This window comes from Dasypus novemcinctus, chromosome 13, assembly GCF_030445035.2.
Source record: "Dasypus novemcinctus isolate mDasNov1 chromosome 13, mDasNov1.1.hap2, whole genome shotgun sequence".
Lineage (NCBI taxonomy): Eukaryota > Metazoa > Chordata > Mammalia > Cingulata > Dasypodidae > Dasypus > Dasypus novemcinctus.
The window spans coordinates 64,384,891-64,403,429 of NC_080685.1; the positions used below are offsets into that span (position 1 = coordinate 64,384,891).

The window sequence follows — 18,539 nt, forward strand, 5'->3', positions numbered from 1 at the left end:
TAGAGGACTACGGAATCACTACAGAGCTCCAGTAGTGCTCTGACACCGTTAATGACTCTCTCCTTTATTTTACCTGATATTTGTATAAAGGAGTCTTATAAATCCTGTCTGAAATTAGTTCTTATTTAGAGGACAGTAACTTGGTGGTGGCAGCAGGGAATCTTTCTTCTTAATAAAGTAAGAGAGCTATAAAAATAAAATATTCAACACTGGAATTTTATTTTATGAATTTTATCATTTTTACAAAACAAAATGAAACAAAAGCAGGTATCAAAAACAGTAGAGTTTACAGAATTTCTGTACCAGTCAAGTCAATGATTATGAAACTGGTGTCCAATGTAAATACTAAACACAGGCCGATTTCCTTCTGGGTCATATGCATTCAGGTGGTTTTGGAACTACTGAATAGCTTTTGTAAGCACCAATCATTTTCTTGAGAACTGATTTGGTTTGTCCAAGAAAGTTAACACTTTTTGCTATGTGGCATTTTCTTTTTTAAAAAACACTGAGATAAAATACGGAATGTATATTAGTTTGGATCTGAACCAAATCTTTTGAGATCCCAATTACCCTGAAGAAGACTGAAAACATTTATAGGGCATACTGAATACTAAATGTACGCCTCATGATGTGTAAGGCAGCTTCTATATTTTAAAGAAAACAGCATCATTCGGAGGCTGCCCAAGGTTTGAACTACATCAGTTTCTGAATCTCTTCTGATTTGGATTATAGTTTCCCCAAATAGGGCCATATTATTGGGACAAAAGTTTTATACTCATGCCGAACAGGCTCGGATATTTCATAGATACACTTGTATATAGCAATGCTCCTTGCCCTGGACCCTGCGTAACCACAGAGAAATTGAGAAGCTGTGATTATTAGATGCCGAGAGGAAGAAAGCATACTCAAAAACAGCACATATTCATCTGGAGGCCAGCAGAAACAAAGCTGGAACTTGGTAGTGGTGTTTATGCAACACGTGCTCCAGAAAACACATCTGCTTAAATAGGAGAAGTATGGTCCAGTTTTGCAATGTTAATAGCTGCCAGTCTCTCAAACATATTTTTTATAAAGATCACTGCTTAGCTAGCAATGAGTTAGGAAACTGGTCTCAAATTATGACCACATCTCTCAGTATTAGTCAAAAATGAAACAAAACAAAATAAAAAACCAGCCAACAGGGGTTAAAAATTGCACAATTAAACCTGAATGTAAATTATAGTATATACAGACTGGTATACATGTCACTGAAATAATTTCTGAGTGCATGAAACACTCCTGTTGAAACAAAATTTCCTCTATATTATCCCAATTTTCATTAAAGTTAAACATATGTAATTTTCTTCTTTAAAGATATGAAAAAGAAAGCAAGAAGGCAAAGCTGAGAGAAACAGATGCTACCCAAAGGGCAGCGGTGGCATTTGGTTGTTTTGGTCTTTGTACCAGCAACTCCCACACCAATGGCAAATATCCAGTTCCTGCTGACTACACGGTTTTCCTTGCAGTCAAGACTCGAACAATGGACCCTACTCCTCCAGCTGCAAGTGCCTAAAAACAACCCAAAAGGTAAATGTTGACAGAATCACAAAGAATCAATTCTTATATTAAATATTTTCTTTTAAGAAGAAATGTGTGCAGCTATACATTTCAAATTCATTAACTGAATAAATATTTCTTTAGCACCGAGTATGTACCAGATACTGTTCTTGTCACTGGAGATACAGTAATATATAAAACCCTGGAAGTCTCTGCCCTCATGCCCTTATATTCTTGTGAGATCCTAATTTACCTCCTAAGTACACTGTTTCCAAGGAACACTTAAAAAAAACAACAATGCAGCATAATTTTCTTGCCTAAAACAGATTCTCAGGTATAAATTTAGGATACTATACATATGCATCTTTAAAGAAATAATAGTGGTAAGAGAAGTAGTAGGGTTTATTTGTAAGAACATAAATTTGTCTCTTGCTCTAACTACATAATCGGGAAGAAATTAAAACTGGGACCAACCATCCCAACTTCCATTTAGATCAGAGTCCAGAGTTTATCAGACTTTTTTTACCCCAAGCTAAGATGATATTATTTAATAGCTAAGAATTAGGAACTCTAACTCTGATTGTATCTTGAAAAACTGGAAGTCACAATTAAGCATTAGGACTTTGATTCTCTGATTTACTTCTGTTAAAAAATACAGTACCATTGTATATTGGGTACTGTGCTAGATGCTGGAATTCAAATGAACAAATACCGCATCTTCTGATTTAGTGGTAGGAGAAAGATAATTTTTAAAAATGTATGAAATGACAGTTATGCTTAGGGTGCTATAAAAGCACAGGGGAGGAATAAGTACCCAGCCTGAAGGAATAGAAGAATATGCCAGATAAGGCTTCCAGGTGAAAACAAGACATTAAATGGATGACATAAAAGGGAAAGGAATAGCGGTATGAAGCTGTATGGTGGATTCAGGGAAAAGGTTGGCACTCCTGGGATATAAGGGGAAGATGAGGCTGGATATGGGAATTTGGACTTTACTGCAGATTAGTGACAAGGGCAAATTTGGAATTTAGAGAGCTCATTCTGGTGGTGGGGTGAAGAACAGATTTGAAAAATGCAAAACTGGTAGCTGGGAGACCAGTTAGGAAGCTATGGCAACAGACTAGGAGAGATGTTTTCAACAGTTGCATTAGAGATGTACATGAGTAGATGGATTTGAGAAGTATTTAGGAGATAAGACTGGCAAAAAACTGGTGATCGATGTCAGAAGACGTAAACACAATATGTGCTTCAGTTTCCCCATCCAGCAAAGGGGAGTAGTAGCAGGACTTTCTTCCTCCCATTTTCTTGAAAGCTACATGAGTTAATATTTTTAAAGTGCTTTGAGGAGTGCTTGGAATAAAAGTACTCAATCAAAGTTAGCTATGACCCTGAGGCTATACTGGGAATAGACTGCTTTTGTTTTAAAATTGGCTTTTCATCTGTAAATTGAGAATGATAACCATGTCTGTGTATCTTATAGGGTCTTTGTGGCGATTCAATGAAATATAAACTCACAGAACAGTATCAGGCAAAAAAAGAAAGTGCTCCAGAAATAGGATGCTCAATAAATAGGATGACCATAAAAATTATTCAGTCTGGAACCCTTTAGAGTGAAAGGGGGAACTATTTATAATGATTCTGGGACAACAAGCATAAAATGTTGTTGGGAAAACTGGAAGGTATGGTTAACCTATCCATAAATGTTAGCTCTTTATATTTGATATAGTATTTGAGGCTTGCCCAATGCTAAACATCAAGTTTTACTACCTCCTTAACACAAACGTATGTGTGTTTTTACCAGGATACACTCAAGACAAACACTCAATAACTTCTGAAAAACTGAGTTGCCAGATGTTGGAGAATATACCCCACACCTATGGTTGATCCTATTTAAATGTTACATTGTTTATATCAATATAAAAGTTGGGTATTAAAGATTACCTTACTCACTTTATACCTAAAGCAAAAATTTCCTTCTACTCTATTTTTTTTGATGGCTGGTGTGCCCGCATCTGCTTACATTGTAAAATATATTTCATGAAGACAGAAACAAATATTTAAGAATTCTTGATTTTTATGGCTTATTTTTTTAGTGAAGTTTTGGTTTAGTTCAAAATTCAAGATTTTTAATGAATAATAATCATTACTGAATAAATATAATTGCTGCATATCAGAACCTCTTAAGAACATGACCAGTAAGCATAAATCTGAACTTGCATTTTCATTTATTGTAATAACAAAGAAGTAACATAAGGAAGTCAAAATGGTTATTTAGGTAAGAGAGATTGTCATTGTTATTCTGCTATAAAGAAACTAGTCTTGAAGATTTGTAAATCATAACTTACCTTTTCGTGCCATTGCAATAACACAGCACTACTATTGTCAGAGGGGCTCTCAAAGCCTTTATAAATATACTTCATTAAGAGATCCACACCATTCTTGTCCAGAGATTGAACTGCCTTTTCAATATCATTAGCTTTAAAAGAGATGAGCACCTTCAACACAATGCTGCCTGCCCGATCCTAAGGATAAATAAATAAGACAATATTTAGATATATTTGTGTTGGAGGGTTGTAATTTTAGAAAGGCCATGATAAGAAGGTGATATTGAATAGACTTGAAGGATGTGAAAGAGGAAGGCTTGGGGATATTTGAGGAGTGTTTAACACAGAGGAAAGAAGAAGTGCTGTTGGCGTGTGCTCAGTGTGTTCAAGGAATGGCAAAAAGACTCAAAGCGAATGGTGGAGCATGGAGCGGTAGGAGACCAGCTCCAAAGGAAGTCAGAAGGTAATGGGAAACCAGATAACAAAAGGCCTGTAGGTCACCGTAAGGTCTCTGGCTTTTACTCTAAGAGAAACAAGAAGATGTTAGAAGGTTTTTAGAACAATAACAAAGATCTGACAAATTTTAAAGGATCACTGACTGCTGTGTTGAGAATAAGTTGGAGAGCGGGGTGGGGGGGGGTGAGGGGGGCACAGGAGGCAAGGCAGAAGCAGAAGGAGGAAGCACAATTAGGAAGTTATCGCAATAATACAGGAAAAAATGAAAGTAGTTTGGCTAGTACGGCAGTAGTGGAGGTGGTGAGTAGTAGACAGATTCTTGACATATTTGAAGGTAGAGCTGATAGGATTTGTTAACAGATTAGATGCCTAATTTAACCATTTGTTAAATTAGCATTTAAATTTTACTTCTTGATCCTAAAAAAAAAAAACCCAACAAAAGTAAACCAATTTGCAGTTCCACCTTGAACGTCTCTTCAGAAATGTTCATTTTTCACTATCATTTGACTATAGACATGCAATATAGTGATATTTACAATGATCTCCTTTTTTTTCCTTTGGCAAAAGGCTACTCAGAAAGCAAAGCATGAGGCCAAGCAAAGGGAATGCCTAATTTACTCGTTCAACAATTTGTTTCTCCTTCTATTTAAGACAAAGTAGACCTTGAATATTCCTACTGATCAGAATTTTACAAAATGTTTCTACCACCCATTCTTATTTTCAGTGTAGACTATGCAATTACCCAATTCAGAAAAATACAGACATCCAAAGCTATAACTTCCACCCACAAGCTGCGTTACAAATCGTCCATATAAAAGCAGAAGGTGGTAAAACTGAAATTTCAGTGAAGTTCCCTACAACTTTTTAAAACCAAAGAAAAATTTTCCCCTTAAAAAAATTATATTGCCTAGATAATTATTATGCTTTTAGCATGAGTCTCTTGCTATGTGTGAATAGCCACTGGCAGTGGGGAATCAATGCTTTGGGCTTCATTTAATTGCACAGCCTTTCTGAGGGGCATTTATTGCTGAGGAAAGAAGTCCATATACATTGTAATACAGTTGAAAGAACAGGTTATAAAATTCCATTCTTACTAAAAAAACAAAAACCAAAACAAAACACTAACAGAAAAAAATTCTTGAAGTATATAGCCATACTTCAGACATTACTGCTGGGTAGTGGAATTATGGTGGTTATCTTTTTATCCCCACAGATCTCTGGCTTTCTAAAAGACATATTTAAGACTTGCATAATTTTTAAAAATCTTTAAAAAACAAGCAAATAGAATCTGTTTATTTTTGTAGAAGTTTTATTCTTCAAGCCCTTGTTCAAATTCAACCTGAGTGGCCTCCTCTAAAAACACAGAAATGCTGTCATTTTAACTCTCTGGACTTACTGTCTTCTATGCATTATCATAACTTTATATTAGAGAGGTATATTTTCATAAGTAAATTCTGGCTTATCAAACTAAATTGTAAGCTCTTCTATGTCAAAGATAGTTTTGATTTTGTGCAACTAAAAGGATTTTGGGACAAATGATAAGATGTCAGCAGAGATCACTGTGCTGTCTGTGACTCACCTTTACTGCTTGACTCTTGGTGTTGATAGGGGGATTTTTCAGAGCTGCTTGTAGAGCAGCTGTCATGTTTCCTGTGACAGAGGTTAAGGGAATAAGAGCAAAGGGCAACCCGAAGCACTGTAAATATCAAGAACCATTAGGTCTTATGACTTGACTTTATGCATTAAAAAAAAAATTACTGTGGTCACTAGGTTCAATATTGGCATATTCAATGTGCTGGTTTCAAGGATGGTAATCAAGGGTAAAACACTGAAAACAAAAGAGAACATTAAATGTTTATTTTTATGGTAAAGACAAGACCGTTTCACTCTGGTTCAACTATCTAATGAATACTGTGATAACTTGAAATTTCACAGATGAGAAACATATGCAAGTCTTATCTAGAGTGGTATTAAGGAAACCCTAAAATATCTCTCAGAATTATTAGGTCCCCAAATGAAAGAGCTTATCAACCAAAACATGTCTTTTTAGGTGATTATGACTGGTGGGGGGGTGGGGGAGGCCAAATTTTTACTAGCCCTATATTCTATATTGATTGAAATACTGGTAGAAAATGATGGTAGATTGCCCTGGCAATCTGAATGATATTCATAAGCAATTTCTTAATATTGATGGAAAGAGGCATTTCAGAAAGTGTAATAATTCTTATTACCCTTAGGTGGCAGCTTAATTTTTCTGTTTCAGAAATTTTCTTTCATATTTCAAAGATTATTCAAACTGTCTTAGCCCATACCTAATAAATTTAGCCTTAGCAAGTATGAGAAACAGAAGACCAATCAGACTATCAGAATGTACAGTCATTCCCCTAAAAGGAAAACCACAGAGTTCACTTATTTCCTCCACCGCTGGTGCTGGACTCCCTCTGTGACGGTAGAGTTGTCTCTGGTTTTTAACAAAGGTAGAAGGGATAATTTATTTTTTAAGATGAACTGATTAAAAATCAGATCCACTGATATGGATACAGTAGTATTTAAGTCATCACATATCACCTAAAATACATTAAATTAGTCACAAATCATATTCTTAGAAAAAAATATTTGCTACTTATCTTCTGAAGAAAAAAGTCTGACAAAAATCTATGGTTGGTGGTCAACTTATTTTCAAAGCTGTGTGAACTTCTAGAGAAGCATGCCTTTTGTACACTGGCTTACTTTTAAGCTGTAAAACATCTCACAAATAAATAATGCAAAATAGTAACTGCTGATTGTGAAAGTTGAGGAAATCAAGGAAACATCTGTATGTTGATTAATGTTTAATGCAGTATTTTAGGTGCCTTTAAGACCAGATATAGTTGCTATCAAATATTTTCACTCATATAGTTCCCTCATTATAATTTAATAGGACATTGATGAGGAAAGAATATAAAAAGTATTCCTTCACTTATGAATACACCCAAGAATAATTAGAAAAGCATGAGGTTCAGTCACTGAAATTCTCAAAAACAATAGCTTTGGTTATTGCAACATGCACATTTTTCTAAAAGGATCGGCTGCAAATATGAATGCCAAGTTATGAATATTCAAATATGCAAAAACAAAACCCATGAACTGACAGCCACATTTTAACTAAAATGGAAACAATTTTAGATCCCAAAAATGATTCTGCTTTATACAAATGACTCATCTTCTATTTTATCCGTTGGGATTTATTTTGAATATTTCCAGGAATTCTCGTAGTGCATTCCCCATCTTCTACCGTCCTTTTCTTAAGCAGGTAAATCACTCCAGGCTTCCTTCTCGGGAGTTTTGCGTTTTTTGTGCCCATTCCCCTCCCCCAGTTAGCAAATGTGCAAGCTATATTTTGCCAAATCCTTTTTTTTTTTTTCAAAAGCAGCGGCAGCTCAGGGCTGAAAGGACAGAGGGCCTCAATTCTGCGAACCGTCTCTCCCTTCCGGCAAAGAAGAAACCACCCTAACGCAAACAAAATACATAAACAAAAGCCACATGCCCTTTCCCCCAATCCGAAATTTCTGGCGCTCAACTGATCCCGGTAAATACCGTTCTGGGAGAAAAACTTAACCGCCCTCACAGGCGGACTGACAGGCACGGGATCCCTTCCCCAGCGCCACGAGGGCGAGGCCGACCAAGCCAGCTCCCGAGAGGCTGGAACTCGGGGCGCAACCTGAGGAATCCGGGGCCGTGGGAGCGCGCTGGGGAGGGCAAGCTCCCCGGAGAGGGACCCTGGGGTCTCGAAGCGGGCCGGTTAGAAACGGGGGACCCCATCCCCTCTCAGATTGGGGGACCCAAGACGGTCCACTCGCATGACACGGAGTCGGACCCCGGGTAGGCGCCCGCGGCCCTCAGACCCCGCAGGGCGGCGGGGCGCGGGGAGCAGCGCGGGAACGGAAGGATATTGCCGCAGGCAGGAGTCCACCTCGCCCTCGTCGGGCCCCGCCTGGCCATCGCCTCCGTCTTCCTCGTCCACGAACTTGTTCTCGTCGTACTCATCCACGTCCACCTTCCGGAACCGGGCTGACGACACCGTGTTCTTCGACATCCCCGATCCGATCCGAAGGGTGGCAAAGGCCTCCTCTTGGTGCGACCGCTACCTCAGTAACCCCAACCCAGCAGGAGCTCGCCGCCTGGTGCCTTCACTTCCCTCTTCCGCTCTGGGGCGTCGCCGGCAGCCGCGGATCAGGCGGCTCTGAGCCTGCGCGCTGGCCTGCTCCTTCCTCCTCAGGTTCACGCTCTCCTCCAGCCTCCGACGCTGTCCCCCGCTGTCCCCAGAGGAGTGCTGCAGGGAGGGAGCGCGCATTCTGCAGTGCGCAGGCGCAGACTCTCCGCAGGAAAGGGGCGGGGCTGGCTGAAGGAGGCGGGGGCGGGAGGGGGCGGAGCAGGAGGGAGGGCAGAAAGCCCTACCGCAACTGGTTACCGGAGAGCGTCAGGTGATTCCTGGGGGGTTCCCATAGAAACGCTTCTCTGCGGTCCTGTCTAGGTAGGGGGTCTTAGGTTGACTGCTATGGGCACCCGGGGCTGGCGGCCTTGGTTTTTGCTGCCCCTGCCTCTGAGCTGTCATCGGAGTCCTGCGTAAGGTCCGGCTGGCCCGGACTTGCCTGTGGGGTAGGATGGACTGGTTGCCGGACCGAGTTCCCTGCAGTTGGTAGGAGAATGGGGCGGAGCCGTGCACACCCGGGTGCTCAGCATCATTCTACTGGTCGGAGACATCGCTTCGGAAAGCTCGCTGCCCGGGACTGCCTTCCCAAGCTGGGAGAACCTTCCCCGGGTTTAGAACTACCCTGCACGGCCAACGAGAGGTCCCCAAGGACGGTGTCGAAAGGTCATTTCTTACTTCTCAGTGCTGTGTGACAACATCACGACAGGACCTTCAGAAGCTGAACTCGGTATCATGCCTTGGGAAGGAGGGGAAGGTGGCTGGGGCTGGGTCACAAAACTGGGGAACCTGTAGAATTTATCAGTCATTTTTGGCATCTTAAAATAGGTGGTGGTTTGCAGCAAGAATGCTAGAGAAGGGTGGGGGCGAGTTAGTGCTGAGGAAAACAGAATGTGTAAGGATTAGTAGAAACCAGACTCTTACTATTTATATTTATGATTTAAAATTCATGTGATGCCACTAGGCTAGCTTTTTATTATATTCGACATTCTTATTTCTGAGACCAGAGCTCTTATTGAGGTAAAGGCACTAAAAAGTAGTTGTGCCTTATATATTACGATGAAGTACAGAATTAATTAAAAGTCCAAATATATGCAGAATAAAATTAAATTGGACTTTTGATTGGACACAGCTCAGGTGGCTTCATATTTCCTGCCATCCCATCAGGTCTAGTTTAGTTCCACGTTGGCAGAAGGCTGGCTATTGCCCCTGTTGAATACCCCAGTCCCTGACTTTCTGTGTATTGAAAAGAGCATTGGGCTTAGAAACATAAAAACCCAGACGTGAGTCTTGGCTTTAACTCAGACTGCTTGAGGCTTGCAATTAAAAATTTTTTATCTCAGGTTCCTCTTGGCTAAAATAAAATTCTTATGAGGAATAAATACATGAAAGTTTTGAAGCTCTAAAATTCTAATTAATGTAAATTGCATGTTGTCTCTATCATTCAATTGGGCACTAGTCTTAAATATTATTAAATTATATATTGTGTTTTAGCTTGAGTCTGTAGAAGAGATTGCAAGTTTCTGGAGGGCAGAGACTTTATATGTATAATGTATTATCTTCCTTTATATCTGCCATAAATTTAAGCTTGCAGAAGGTACTCAATAAATGCTGATGAATAAAATGAAGTGTGAAAGGCAGTTCAGGTTGAGAGCATACTGAGAATAATGATTCAATAAGAAAAGGAAGAGAGAAATCAAATCTGAGATATAGATAGAGATAGAAATAGAGAGAAAGAAACACCTCGGGAATGGAATGCATCTTTTTTACTGGGAGGAGAAATCAATATGGTATTTTTCATTTCCCAATTAAGTCAGCCTTTTAGAAGACATATCATTTAGGTGATAAGAAGTGACATTTCTTTAAATTAACTTTCAAGTTATAAGCAAACCCAGTGATAACAAACTCCCCTAGGATTGTCTTAGAACAGCAAAGGCAAATTTTCTACCAATATTTATCTGAAAATATTATATACCAAAATAACAGATTATTACTATGGTGAAAGGCAATATGTAACTTAGAATAAATATTTGTTTTAATATTTTTTCACAGTTTCAGTCTTCTGCTAATTTTAGTTAGAGCTAAACAGTATACTTCTTTAAATGCTAAAAATGATTGTACTTTTTGTTCTTTTATAAATAAGGATTTTCTTTGATGAAAATTGAACATTAAGAGCACTGTTGAGAGTAAGTAGAAAGAAAAATTCAAGAGCTAATAAACCCTTCTCTTACATTTCCACTCTTTTGTATTATGTCTTATTTGGGAAATCTTTTTATTTTCTTATTTTAGAACTGAGACTTCTTGGGTAAAAATCAACTTAAAGAAATAGTGAGAATTTTAAAAAATCGAGGTTGCTCCAGGGTATAATTGCTTTGGTTGCTCGGAATTTTGCACTATATGTTGAAAGTGCTAAACATAATTAATTCTCAGCCTCAAAATGCGTATTACATTTCAGATGTCAAAAAGGTCCTTCTATAATGCAGTATTTTTTACTGTTTCACAATGATCTAAGTGCTTAGGAGCATAGTAGGTACACAGAAATTTTCTATTCAGTGAATTAATGACCTGACCAGCTAATTTTGGAATCATATTTAAAGATTGAGTATTTTTGAATAGACATTAATATTCCTCTCTACCCATGTTAATAGTTAAATCTTTTTTTAATTCAAACTTTATTTCAAATTTTAAAAATAAAGTAACAGAAAAAGGTAACTTAACAAGTTATGGAATCATTATCCTAAAAAGGTCTGTCCAGGCACTTTTATCTCATCTAATTCCAACTACCAACTCAATTGTTCTTCTAGTGTTCAGAAAGATACACAGATGAACACAGATTAGTTAAATGACATAGTCAAGGTCTCCTTATTAATGAAACAAATGAAGAAGAGAAAAACAATGCTTAATCATATTCATATCTCACACATCGAAACCTCATATTCTTTTTCTTTTGACTGTTAGCATTAATATAGTACCTTCTTTGCTTTTGCTGCAAAAACATTGCAATGTTGTTGTTAACTATAGTCTATAAATTATATTAACTGTACTTTCCCATGTATCACCATATTCTGAACACTTATATTTATATTAATAACCACAGTCCTCATCTACAGCCATGATCATTGTTTTACATTCTCTATATTATCCTCCAGTTCTCCAACTAATATTAATATCCCTTCACTACTCATTTCAGGCACAATCATATGCACAAATCAACAGTGTTTGTTATATTCATTATAATGTGTTACCAGGTCCATCCATTGCCACATATTTACATTGGATCTTATTAAACATTCTACATACATCCAGCATTATCTCCTTCTCATTCCACATTCCATCTCCCACCAACCTACACTTCATAGTCCAACTCCATAAGTCTACTCATTGTATTTGATTCATATCAGTGAGACCATGCAATGTTTGTCCTTTTGTGTCTGGCTTATTTCACTCAGCATAATATCCTCAAGGTTCCTCCATATTGTCATGTGATAAATATATATTTTAGGTACTAGGGCCTGGGGTTTGAACCTGGGACCTCATATGTGGGAAGCCAGTACTCAACCCCTGAACTACATCGACTTCCTTGAGTTGTTTTTTTCATTTGTTTTCCTTGTTGTTTGTTTTTGTTTTTTTTTAGGAGGCACTGGGAACCAAACCCAGGATCTCCCATGTGGGAGCTGGGAGCTCAACTGCTTGAGCCACATCTACTCCTGATATAGTTAAATCTTTATAAAGCTTTAGGGAGATGTTTTGGTGAAAAAACTCATCCTTCATTATCTTTTAATTAGGAAATACACATTATCCCACTTCCTTGCAAATTTCTAAAGATGTAATGGTAACCATGATACTTAATTCATTATAGGTAATACTGTTTTTCCTATTTTAAATTTTAGAATGAGAGCTTAGCCCTGAAGTAAAGGATCTATAAGGTTTTTTGTTGTTTTTATTCATCCCCCCCTCCTTGCGGCTTGTTTTTTAGCTGTCTGTTCTCTGTGTCCATTTGCTGTGCATTTTTTCTGTTTGCTTGTCTCCCTTCGTTGCCTCACTTTGCTGCGTCAGTTCTTCATGGTGCACAGACCGTCAGCTCTCTGTGACACGCAGGCCAGCCTGCTTACACGAGGAGGCCCTGGGACGCGAACCCAGGGCCTCCCATATGGTAGACAGGAGCCCAACTGATTGAGCCACAGCCACTTCCCTTTTTAAGGTTTTAAGACATTTTATTTTTTTATGTAAATACCTGGTTTGGTCCAATACCAAAGCAAGACTAAATTTGAAGGTTAATGCTACATGATCGTATGTAGTTTGTAGCTCCTCCTTATTTTCTTTGATGGTGCAAACAGCCAAGGATCTTTATAGTTAAAAGGAACTTTGATAAAACTTTCCTATAATGGGTCTTTCTTCTTAGATATTTAAAACCAAATACTTTACCTCCTCTGCATGTCTTTTTCTCAAACTTGCTTCTAAATACTTAAATTAAGACAATGACTCCTGCTAGGATGGCATTATTTTTATTATTTGAAATGGAAGTGAACTTGATGTTATGTCAGATATGTGTTATAAATATGAAAAGAGTACATTTCAATTATGGTAATGGTGATTTAATATAATTATTATTTAGCAACATAATTAGTAAAATATGACAGATTTTTAGCATGTTACTCTATTGTGTCCCTACTTAAGGCCCAAATCAACTGATTCTGTGTTGAAACTGCCAACTTTCAAAACTTCAAGTTTTTTCTTTGTAATTAGTTTTAGCTTTATATAACTTTACGATTACACACTGAATTAGAGTAGATAGGCTGAACTATCTTACAATGGGACCTTTATTTAGACATTAATACTTCAAAGAGTAAAAACATTTATAGGTCTGTATTCTTCTCTCAGGAAATAAGATTAATGCTGAATGAAAGAATGAACATTGTTTTTTACATGTTGTTATGAATAAAACTTTCCCCCCATTTAATTTTCTAACTGCTTATGATGATAAAGAAGGAAGATATGGATTTAAAAAAATATTTATTATTTATTCTTTCCTATTACTAGTATATCATATTAATGCTAATAGTTGTTTTCAGGTTGCATCTCTTGTTTTAGTATGTAATTATGTTTGAAATAATGTTAATTTACATCTTCTTTCCTAATTATATCAATTATTTGTTTTTCTTATCTTACTGCATTAGCTAGATCTCAAAAGTGGGTGATGGCATACTTCCCTTTTTGTTCCTATTTTAGTGGAGATGTCTTTGGTATTTTTCCAGTTGATATTATATTTACTATTGCTTTGTGATTCTCAGGAATGACTGTTGAAATTATCACATTCTTTTTTGGGTATCTAAATATAAAGGTCATGTTGTTTTTTTGTTTTTTGTTTTTTTAATTTATTTCTCCCCCACCTTTGTTGTTTTGTGCTCATTGTCTGCTCTCTCTGTTCATTGTGTGCTCGTCTTCTTTTAAGGAGGCATTGGGAACCATACCCAGGACCTTCCATGTGGGAGGGAGGTGCCAAATCACTTGAGCCGCCTCTTCTCTCTGCTTATCATGTCTTTAATTATGTTTCCTTGTTGTGTCTCTTCGTTGCATCACCTCATGGGGTCATCTTGTTGCACCAGCTCATTGTGCTAGCCCGTCATATCAGGTTGCTGTCTTGCTCATCTTCTTTAGGAGGTACTGGGAACCAAATCTGGGGCCTCCCATGTGGTAGGTGGGCACCCAAGTGCTGGAGCCACATTCACTTCCTCGTCATGTAGTTTTAATTTAATTTATGAATGTACTGAATTATACTTAACATATTTTCTACATTGAACCTTTCTCCCATCCCTAGAATAAACTCCATTTGGTTATGATATGTTATTCTTTTAAGTCCTTGCTGGATTTTATTCACTTATGTTTATATGGTTTCAAAATTTATATCTTTTTTCTTTTTTTCTTTTTTTAAGGAGGTACCAGAAATTGAACCCAGGACCCTGTACACAGGAAGCAGGCACTCAACCACTGAGCTACACTTGCTCCCCCAAAATATGTATTTTTAAGTAAGATTGTCCATAGTTTTATTTCTTTGTGCTATCTTTATCTGGTTTTGATATTAGGGCTAGTCTGGCTTTGTAAAATGAATTGGGAAGATTTCTGTGTTTTTCCATGCTCTGGAATAGGTTGAAAAAGAAAATTGCCATGTTCTTTTTTAAGTTACAGAATGCCCAAATTATCTGGGATTGCTGATCTTTTCAGAGGTAGGCCTTTTTTTTTAATAAATTTTTTTTCTTTGTTTTTAAAAGAGCTTTAGATTACCTTGAAAATATAGGGGATTCCCATATACCCCACCCTGCCCCCTCCCACACTTTCTCACATTAACAATATCTTTCATTAGTATGGTACATAGTTAAAATTGATGAACACATATTGAAGCATTGCTACTAACCATGGTCTATAGTTTACATTATGTTTTCATACTTTGCACCACACAATTTTATAGGTTTTGACAAAATGTATAATCGCTGGTATCCATCATTGTAATATCATGAAGAACAATTCCAGTGTTTCAGAAATGCCCCATGTCACACCTATTGTTCCCTCTCCCTCTCCTCAGAACCTCTGGTGACCACTGTCTTTATATCAGTATTAGAGGAAGGTCTTTGATCACAGTTTTCCATCTTCCATGGTTATTAATTTGTTCAGTTTTCTTTCTCTTCTTGAGTCCAGGTTAGGATTTATATTTTCCTCGAAAATCATGCATTTATCTACATTGCCAACTTATTGGCAAGAAGTTGCACAAAATATTTTCTTGTAATTATTTTAATATCTTCCAAAACCACAGATATACTATGCTGCTTTTCTCATTGCTATTTCTTACAATTTAATCAAAACACTAAAGTCAACATTTTGCCCTCGTTTTCTCTTCCTAAGCTGATTGTCACAGATGCTAGTAAGATATCTTTTGTTCTTACAGAAAATAGCCATATGAGACTCATAGCTTTGATAAGATTTGAAAAATTCTGCAATCCCTCACATTTCTTGCTTTCTATCCTTATTCTGTTGATATTTTTAATATAATAGCAACCACTTAATGTTTATCGTGTACCACAGACTTGGTAAATAAACCCTTTACTTATATTATTTAATCTTCAGAGTAGCTCTAGGGCCTATGAATTAAAGTTCCTGTTTTATGGATGAGGAAAATAAGGTTTTGAGAAGTTATGTAACTCAACCGAAGAAACTCAATTAGCAAGTGGCTGACTGGTATGGGAACTAGGTCTGTTAGATTCCGAAGTTTGTGCACTAAATCACCACTCTCTACTTTCCTTAAGTCTTTCTTATTATTACCAACTGTAATACTATCCTTTGTGCTAAAAATAAGGATACAAAACAAGTATTCAAGGTCTAAATAAACCCACATGAAAGCTTAGAAGTAACCACAAATTGTGAATCTAGAAAAACTTGCTACCATAAAGATTTTTAAAAGGGTATTTGTTTTTCAGATATTCCCGTGAGGTTTCCCCACTGTATCTCAGTATTTTGAGGCTGAGATGTAGAGCCTGGTACTTAATATTTAGTCTACCAGCAAATATGTCACTTTGCTTTTGGTATATGGAGAGATATCTAGGTGTCAGTAATTTCACTTAATTTTAACTGAAGAAGACAATAAAGCAAGGGTTCTTAACCTTTTTTGTTCCACAGACTCCTTTGCCAGTAAGGTAAAAACCACACACCCCTTCTCAGAATGTAGCAGGAGATAGTTTTAGGACACTCAACATTAGCATGTCTTTATATTAAATTTTAGGATTATTCAAATTTACATTTTACAACTTTCCTATAATTTTAATACCTGATAACATAACATGGTTCAACATGTCTTAAAATGGTCATTTTTGGCAAACATTCAGAAATTTGAGTTTTCAAATTTCATAAAATCATCTCTTCCATCCTTACCAACCTTTTTGCAGGCAGTTATCCACTGCACTCAGAACATGCTACCTCAAAATGAAAATTATACTAAGTCCACACTATACTGAGAATTATTTAATAAATATATTACACCAACACATCTCTGTAAGAATAATGTTTTCAAATGTAAATGCATAAAATAAAATTCAAAGGGAATCAGTTACATATATTGAAGTAGTTATTAAAATAAAAAATATATAATACTATATGTATGTGCTTCTCTCTTAACATATTAATACACCAAAATTACAGAAAAGTAAAGTTAAATTTAATTTTTTAAAGACATGTCAATGTGCAAATTGTTTATCATGAATAAGAACATTAAACTCTGTTGTAGTGTTTGACAAGGCAACATGCATATCTTGTTGGGCATCTGATTGAGTTGATTTTTTTTCAGTTTAAGCTCACGGACCCCCTGAAATCTTTCCACGGATCCCTGTTTAAGAACCCCTGCAATTAAGTGAGGTTACATTTCCTTGGGTTCTTGATTTGCTACTTGCCTGAGAGCCAGGACATTGAACATGTGAGATAATACCAGGGCATGTGTTTGATATGGGGTTGTGGGTGGCAGGGAGTAGGCGTGCAGAAAGGGCCAATCCAGAACCAAGTTAAGGTCTCCACACAAGCACACCTATGTACCCATGGCTCCTGGGGTCCAGAGAATGTCTGTTGTGCTGAGGTTTGGGCAGATTTACAGAAAAACCAAAGGACAAATACTAAATGGATATTGATTTTTTTCTAGGCTTTCTAGTGAGTCTTCAATGTTATTAGAGAGGCATTAAAGCGTAGTGATTAAGAACATGGGCTCTGGAGCTAGACCTTCTAGGTTTGACTCTTAGCTTAGTCATTTACTACTGGAGCAGTTTCTTAAGCTCCCTCTGCCACAGTTTCTTTATAAAATGGGCATTATAATAATACCCACCTCTCACAGAATTGTTGGAAGGATGACATGAATTAATACCCATCATGTGCTTAGAAAAAAGCCTGATATATATAGTGAGCGTTCACTAAATGTTAGGTAATAATATCACTCTTTTATTAAAACATGACACATAGGGTGCCATGTGGCTTTCCTGAAAACCACTAGAAATAAGATAAATAAGATTCCATTTTGTGAGTTATAATTTTTACATTGAATGCACCATGAATTAGAAAAGATATTTAATTGCATTTAAAAAAAAGATAGGAATTGCTTCCAGGTAAGCAGGATTAAAGTGTAGCTTCATGAAATATGTTTATCCATAGAAATCTATAATCGATTCATTATAGAAGCTTCTATTCATTTTAGAAGCTTGTGCTGTTTCCTACATTTTGGGCCCACCCAAACACTGTCCAGCGGAGAGGTACTCCTCTGCATATCCCACCACTTCATTCCAAGTGGCAGACGACTATCTCCGCTGCAGTAAGCAGAGTCTGATAGCACTATGAATTTGAATCACATGATGAACTCCTTTAGTTGAGAAAGCAACCTTCTAATTATAATTTGGCTTCTTACATAGCTTTTCTACATGGAGAGTCTCTACTGACTGGACTACTTGAGTATCTGATTATAAGTCTCATTGGTAATCAATACATGAGCTTTCTGTTTTCACGTGTCAATCTTGGGAGCTTTGTTAATACAAGTCTGCCCAGATGAATAAATTCACTCTCCCTGTACCAAGCAGGTAGTTAAGCCCTGCAAAACTGAGACCCAAGCCCCAGACAAAGGTAGATTCGCTAAGGTAATGTCCTTGGCTAATCTTCTGGGAGATCCCTGCTGGCCTTTTCACAGGCTGGAAATGATTTCTATTTTATTTGGAATTTTCACGTGTGGTGGCAGTGATATTCTTCAATATCATTACTGCCAGTTTGCTGAAGAGGGCTGTAGCTTCCCAGTTGCTCCTCCTCTCCCAGACTCCTGGGCCAGCCTGACTTGATCAAGAATCCGTCTTGTGGTTAGCAGGAGACTGAGCACTCAGGGAAGAAAGACCTGATTGCTGCACTTTGGAACTATTGTTCTGCATTATGCCACATTATAGCAGAGCCGAAAGCTCCCTTAAAGATAAACTAGCTCATATTCTCATTTTACAGATAGGAAAGAGGTTATTTGCCATGTATCT

At 37.3% G+C, this 18,539-nt stretch overlaps 2 protein-coding genes across 3 annotated transcripts in view; one reads left to right on the top strand and one right to left on the bottom strand.

Moving 5' to 3' along the window:
- Positions 1 to 195: 195 nt before the first annotated feature.
- ARPC5 (actin related protein 2/3 complex subunit 5) lies at positions 196 to 8,528 on the bottom strand. The gene is made up of 4 exons (XM_058274851.2): positions 8,248 to 8,528; positions 5,896 to 5,967; positions 3,882 to 4,058; positions 196 to 1,548 (listed from the first exon to the last, which is right to left on the bottom strand). The coding sequence occupies exons 1-4, from the start codon at positions 8,389 to 8,391 to the stop codon at positions 1,486 to 1,488; spliced, it is 456 nt and encodes a 151-aa protein (XP_058130834.1). The 5' UTR covers positions 8,392 to 8,528; the 3' UTR covers positions 196 to 1,485.
- A 162-nt stretch (positions 8,529 to 8,690) lies between these two features.
- Positions 8,691 to 18,539, top strand: part of RGL1 (ral guanine nucleotide dissociation stimulator like 1) — a 257,827-nt gene continuing 247,978 nt past the window's right edge. Inside the window, exon 1 of one of the 2 annotated variants that reach the window (XM_004469095.4) lies at positions 8,691 to 9,235. The gene's annotated coding sequence lies outside the window, so the exon portion shown is untranslated. The remainder of the gene's footprint in view (positions 9,236 to 18,539) is intronic. The other variant, XM_058274849.1, reaches the window with a different exon arrangement.

Excerpts from the sequence above, each read along its gene's own strand:
- ARPC5 (XM_058274851.2), bottom strand. The coding sequence starts at position 8,391 with ATGTCGAAGAACACGGTGTCGTCAGCCCGGTTCCGGAAGGTGGACGTG. Across the intron at positions 5,968-8,247 it reads TGGACTCCTGCCTGCGGCAA|GGAAACATGACAGCTGCTCT; the intron begins TATCCTTCCGTT and ends ACCTCTGTCACA. Across the intron at positions 1,549-3,881 it reads TATTGCAATGGCACGAAAAG|GCACTTGCAGCTGGAGGAGT; the intron begins GTAAGTTATGAT and ends GGTTGTTTTTAG.